At 42.8% G+C, this 6,935-nt stretch overlaps 1 protein-coding gene across 1 annotated transcript; it reads right to left on the bottom strand.

Annotated features, from left to right (window-relative positions):
* Positions 1–1,204: 1,204 nt before the first annotated feature.
* LOC124788602 (verprolin-like) lies at positions 1,205–2,248 on the bottom strand. The gene is made up of 2 exons (XM_047255872.1): positions 1,745–2,248; positions 1,205–1,228 (listed from the first exon to the last, which is right to left on the bottom strand). The coding sequence occupies exons 1-2, from the start codon at positions 2,246–2,248 to the stop codon at positions 1,205–1,207; spliced, it is 528 nt and encodes a 175-aa protein (XP_047111828.1).
* Positions 2,249–6,935: the final 4,687 nt, after the last annotated feature.

Genomic DNA, 6,935 nt, shown 5'->3' with positions numbered 1-6,935 from the left:
GCCACATCGAACCTTACTTATAGTGGATCAGAATGCTAACATCCTTTTGAAAAGGACAAAAACGGTTTAAGTTTAAACAACATTGTTTGTGAAAACTAATTAAATTTCATTTTTGTTTCTTTGGTTACTAATGAGTTGTAAAACATGGGGTGTACTGGGTCATACCTAATAAAGCAACTGTAAAAGCGAACGCATTACCAATTGTTTTCACATGGTTGTAGCATGCTATGTTTCCGGACATGGGTTCCAATTCAAAATATTATCTACTCATGTCCCCTTTCTAGCGGCAGAAGTTTATAAGCGGAATTTTAGAGCACCCTGTATATTCTACTCCGTAACTTCTCACTTTTACTAAATTTTTGACTCGTCCATCACTATCGTGAAACTGTTTTGTACTGACTGTTTTGTACTCTGGCTGACATATCTCGTTAGTATCGATATTTGCATTCCATTGGCTACTCTTTGTATTCCGTGCGGTTTGCACTCACTGCTATGCGACATACTTGTTTCTACCGAGTAATAATGAAACTGCAGCTTCTCGCGAAGGTCCGGTATAGGCCTGTAATTGTCGTATGGCAGCAAAACTTGGTAGACATGGTAATGTGCTAATGCGGAACCGATTTACGCAGGAAAAAATTATTTCCAACGTCCGTCATGAGATTCAAACCTGTAGCTGTTGATCACGTCGTTTTACAAACGCTCACTGGACAACTTGTGTAAGCCCTGTTTAGTACTAAAATAAACATTACACCTTTCCCACTTGTTTCATCCTTTTTGCCCACGTTCTTTTTTTTTTTTTTTTTTTTTTTTTTTTTTGCGCTTATAACATATAACAATTTTATTTCAGTTACATGAAAATTTTAATATTTTGCACTCACAAAATTATCACTAACTCAAAGAAAGAAAATACATATGAACATAAGCTGCACATTACAATGAAAGTTAACAATAAACAACACAAATTTAAGCGTAAAACTTTTGCTTGCATGTGAATAATCAGCGAAGTGTTGAAGATATGTGCAGTGAAGTCCACAGCATGAACTAGTTAGTCCACTAAAAAGTTAGCTCTTTAATCACATAACAACAATTATTGTAATAGTATGAGTTCTATAAACACAGTACAAAAATAATAAAAATGAAACGATTATGAAGGTGTCAACAGACATAGCACAATGAAGTGATGATGTATAAGTCATATTCACTTTCATGTATCAATAATACTTTTATGCTGGAAAACAAGAGTTAATTCACAAATGGACCAGTACAAAAACTTAACCAAATTATGTTTTGTCTCTGTATATACGAAGTAACGTATCTCAAAAAAATCTTCTGTTGGGATTTAAGTTCTCTAGTATCCCCTCATGCTACAAACCAAAATGTTTAAAGGTTTTTACATGACCTTTGACAACACAGAAATTGACCAGTATGATGTGACCAGAATTACACAAATAAGGATGGTGAGAGGGGAAAAAAAGCCAATACAAAAATAAGGTGCTCTATCTTTTGATATGTTAGTTGTCATGCGGCAGCTCTCTCCTTGCATTTAACATCCTTAATCAGTGCCTTTTCTCTGCCATGCAAAGCTAACCACCACTACTGTTCTAAAAACTCTACTTATAGCCTCTCCAACTTTATAATTATGAAATGTTTACAAAGTAATGGCATACGAAAATTGACAAAACAGTCTGCACATAAAACTGTCAATTTTATTGCATATTATTTTCCATATGATAAATTTTCTTACTGTTGGCATTGACGGCTTCTGAGATGGAGGTGGAGGTTGTGGCGGTGGACTCCTGTTTTTAATGTCATAGGGATATGGACGCCTGTCGGAATCCTGTCTAGCATTGCTGGCAGGTGGAGAATGTCTTGACTGAGTCATGTTTTGTAATGCACTGCCTGTGTCTCCTAGTCTCCCAGTTGGTCGCAGTTTTGGCATTTCTCCCTTGAAAAGACCACCGACGCCATTGTTTTTTGGGAAATCTGTGCTGCTGCTGTTGAATCTAGTGCTGCTACTGCTGCTGAAGTTAGTGCTTCCATTAACGCTACTACTGTCTGAACCTTTGACTTTCCCTGAGATTATTGGAGCACTTCGATCACAGGTAACAGTTTTTTTTAGAGTTGTGCCCTTCCGAATTGACTGCAGCAGTTGATTCCTACTTTCATCACCAGCAAGTTTTGGTGTTCCGCCTCCAAAAACAGGTGGTGGAGGTGGTCCAGGTGGTGGTGGAGGGGGTGGGAACGGCATGTTGCTACTCCCACCTCACCCACTAACCTATTGCCCGTTTGAGGACGGTCGAAAACTCAGGTTTGAATTGTTAAAGACTCTACTCACTTTTTTTTTTTTTAAATCTCATTTTGTTCTCATTCGTTCGTTGTATCTGCTCAGGGCGGACGTCGTAAGACACCCGTGTCAGTTCGTTGTTGATCGGTGAACTCAGTTTTTTTTAATACAGAAGGCAGCTAACCCTCTGACCGAACACGCTGAGCTACCGTGCCGGCATTTTCCAGTCCTAGTCCATTTCGTATAGAAAAATGTCTTCTCATCTTTGTTGCATTCACTGCGCTAGATTTACACCTGTTGGCCAAAACTGAAACTAATTTCCCAGGGTAAATCTGTTCCGCAACAATACGTTGGCATATCTACCAACTTTCGCTGCCGTGCGATATCTACAGCTCGTATGGGCCTACTTTAATTACGAGGCTTATTCGGAAAGTAAGGAACGATTGGTCGCGAAACGGAAACCACAGTGAAAATCCGATCAAGTTTTGCACAGATGTGTTGGGCAGTGTCTTCAGTATGCCCGTCGATCGCGTTACGTCGTTCTTTTTAGTTCTGAGCACACAGAGAGCACATAAAGATACCTAGAGCAATAGTGTCTCCCGCCAAGTAAAAGTGCCTGCTGAGAAATTTCGCCTGAAGCTATACAGCTAACATTACATAACTGTCGTGCGTTTTCTTCTTCAAGACAATTCTCAGCCGAATTCTGCAGGGGCAATGAAGATGCTCCTGCATCGTTTTCAATTGGAAACGTTTAATTACCCACAATACAGCCCGTAATTCTCTCCCTCTGAGTTTCGTCTCTGCTCACACGGACCACTAGCTATGAAGAAAACATTTTGGCACAGACAACGCGCTGTAGGCCAGCGTAGAGAATTGCCAGAAAGCACTGTCGGCTGCCTTCTATAACGAGAGCATTGGAAATTTGGTACAACGCTACGACAAACGTCTAAGTCGGATAGGTGACCATGGAGATAAGTGGCTGAAAGTTGTAGCTAACTGTTGCAAATAAAATAGCAGCTCGTCTTGTCGGTTTCTAGTAACCTATTATGTTATTATTCAACGAAATACCGATTTACGTATTTTTGTCGATTACTGTTTTAATAGTTGCATTCCTTTGTTTCCGTTGTCGTAGTATATAATATGTATTTGTTCATTGTTCTTGTCATTTAAATTTTATTTTTGTTATTGGAGCTATGCTACAGCTATAATGCTACAGGTGTCAGGTGACGGTTTATATCTAACACCGGTAGTAGCCTACGATGAAAGAACGTAATACAGCTTTGTGTTATGAATGTTGTGAAATATAACGGGTGATCAAAAAGTCAGTATAAATTTGAAAACTGAATAAATCACGGAATAATGTAGATAGAGAGGTACAAATTGACACACATGCTTGGAATGACATGGGGTTTTATTAGAACCAAAAAAATACGGGGGCTATCCACAAAGTACATTACGTTTTGGAATTAAAAATAAATAAAGTATTGGAAATTTTTTGTATTATATACAGATGAAAGCCACACTTAAATACTACTTTTCTACATAGTTGCCATTTAAATTAAGGCACTTATCGTAGCGATGGACGAGCTTGGAAATTCCTTCGTCGTAAAATTCTCTCTCTCATTACAGCTCCTTTTATACACGATTGTCATGCGCAGTCACATTACGTTTTGCTGTCCAGCGCCAGTTGTCGGACATTCTGTGAACTTTGTTTTTTTTTTGTTCTAATAAAACCCCATGTCATTCCAAGCATGTGTGTCAATTTGTACCTCTCTATCTACATTATTCCGTGGTTTATTAAGTTTTCAAATTTTTACTGACTTTTTGATCACCCAGTATATGCGCTGTTGGCAACTGCCCAAGGAAAATACATAAAAAATGAAAGACTTTCTAACAAGGGACCCCTTGAGTGAGAGTCTCAAAGGGTCAATGATGTTTGTGGCATTCGATGCAACACGTATTGTCTACCATGCAAACACAATATTGGCTGCTATTGGCAACAGAGGGCGGAACTGAAGGTATCCAGGCGTCGTGGAGTTGGGTGGCCACCCCTCATTACAAATTTCGGACGTAGTAGTCTGGGCAGACTGGTAAAACAGGACAGGTGGCAAACTGTGGTGGAACTAACACCAGATTTTATACTAAGGGCCAGTAAAATTGCCACACCAAGTAGAAATGCAGATGATAAACGGGTATTCATTGGACAAATATATTATACTAGAACTGACATGTGATTACATTTTCACGCAATTTGGGTGCGTAGATCCTGAGAAATCAGTACCCATAACAACCACCGCTGGTCGTAATAACGGCCTTCAACGCCTGGGCATTGAGCCAAACAGAGCTTGGATGGCGTGTACAGGTACAGCTGCCCATGCAGCTACAACACGATACCACAGTTCATCAAGAGTAGTGACGTGTATTGTGACGAGCCAGTTGCTCGGCCACCACTGGCCAGACTTTTTCAGTTGGTGCGAGATCCGAAGAACGTGCTTGCCAGAGCAGCAGTCGAACATTTTCTGTATCCAGAAAGGCCCGTACAGGACATACAACATCCGGTCGTGCATTATCCTGCTGAAATGTAGGGTTTCGCAGGGATCGAATGAAGGGTAGAACCACAGGTAGTAACACATCTGAAATGTAACGTCCACTGTTCAAAGTGCCGTCAATGCGAACAAGAGGTGACGGAGACGTGTAACCAATGGCACCCCATACCATCACGACGGGTGATACGCCAGTATGGCGATGACGAATACACGCTTCCAATGTACGTTCACTGCGATTTCGCCAAACACGGATGCGACCATCATGATGCTGTAAACAGAACCTGGATTCATCCGAAAAAAACACATATTGGCATTCGTGCACCCAGGTTCTTCGTTGCGTACACCATCGCAGGCACTTCTGTCTGTGATGCATCGTCAAGGGTAACCGCAGCCATGGTCTCCGAGCTGATAGTCCATGCTGTCACAAACGTCGTCGAACTGTTCGTGCAGATTGTTGTTGTCTTGCAAACGTCCCCATCTGTTGACCCAGGGATCGAGACGTGGCTGCACGATCCGTTACAGCCATGCGGATAATATGCCTGTCATCTCGACTGCTAGTGATACGAGGCCGTTGGGATCCAGCACGGCGTTCCGTATTACCCTCCTGAACACACCGGTTCCATATTCTGCTAACAGTGATCGGATCTTGACCAACGCAAGCAGATATGTCGCGATACGATAAACCGCAATCGCGATAGGCTACAATCCGACCTTTATCAAAGTGTGAAACGTGATGGTACGCATTTCTCCTCCTTACACGAGGCATCACAACAACGTTTCACCAGGCAACGCCGATCAACTGCTGTTTGTGTATGAGAAATCGGTTGGAAACTTTCCTCATGTCAGCACGTTGTAGGTGTCACCACCGGCGCCAACCTTGTGTGAATGCTCTGAAAAGGTAATCATTTGCATATCACAGCATCGTCTTCCTGTCGGTTAAATTTCGTGTCTGTAGCACGTCATCTTCCTGGTGTAGCAAATTCAATGGGCAGTAGTGTAGTTGGGCAGAGTACAAGTATGTCTGAACACACAGTGCACCGAACTCTCCGAAAGATGGGCCTCCGCAACCGACGACGCACGCATGCGCTAATCTTCAACACCACGACATCAGCAACTACGATTGCAATAGGCATGTGGCCGTCGGTACTGGACGCTGACGCAGTGGCAGAGCTTCACATGGTCTGACAAATCCCGATACCTTCCTCATCATGCCGTTGGGGGACACGAATCCGTCGTCTTCCAGGGGAACGGCTCCTTGACGCTTGTACTGTGGGACAGAGACAAGTTGGCGGCTGTCCTATAATGCTCTGGGGACATTCACGTAGGCATTCATGGGTCCAGTGGATCTCGTTCAAGGCACCATGATGGTCAAGGAGTGTCGTACACTGGTTGCAGACCACTTGCACCCCTTCTTGACGACCGTGCTTCCCGATGGCAATGGCATTTTTCAACAAGATAGTGCGCCGTATCACAAGGCAAGGAATGTGATGGAGTGGTTCGAGGAACACAGTGGCGAGTTGCAAATAATGTGCTGGCCTCTCAGCTCGCCAAATTTGAACCCGATCGGACACATGTGGGATATGTTTGAATGTGGCGTCAGTGCGCATCGCCCCCTCCCCAGAATTTGTGGGAATTAGGTGACTCGTGTGTGCAGATGTGGTGCCAACTTCCTCCAGCTGCCTACCAAGGACTCATTGTTTCCATAACAAGACACGTCGCCGCTGTTTTCCGTGCCAAAAACGGTTATATCGGCTATTCTTATTAAAAAGAGCAGATAAGCAGTTGTTAGCATCCCACTTAGTAAATGAATCGACTTCGTTTACTTCCGGTACGATGGACGTGGAAGAATTATGGGCAAATTTTAAACACATTGTAAATCACGCATTGGAGAAGTATATGCCGAAAAAGTGGGTTACGGACGGAAAAGACCCACCGTGGTTTAGCAGCGCAATTCAGAGAATGCTCAGGGAGCAAAGACAGTTGCACTCGCGGTACAAGACAGATCGGGAGAATGAGGACAGGCAAAAGTTAGTAGAGATTCGTGCTGCTGTAAAAAGAGCGATGCGCGAAGCATACAACCACTACCACCGTCATACCTTAGCAAA

The sequence above is a fragment of the Schistocerca piceifrons genome, chromosome 3, assembly GCF_021461385.2.
Source record: "Schistocerca piceifrons isolate TAMUIC-IGC-003096 chromosome 3, iqSchPice1.1, whole genome shotgun sequence".
Classification (NCBI taxonomy): Eukaryota; Metazoa; Arthropoda; class Insecta; order Orthoptera; family Acrididae; genus Schistocerca; species Schistocerca piceifrons.
The sequence above is the reverse complement of the archived record's forward strand: the minus strand, read 5'-3'. Positions and strand labels throughout refer to the sequence as shown.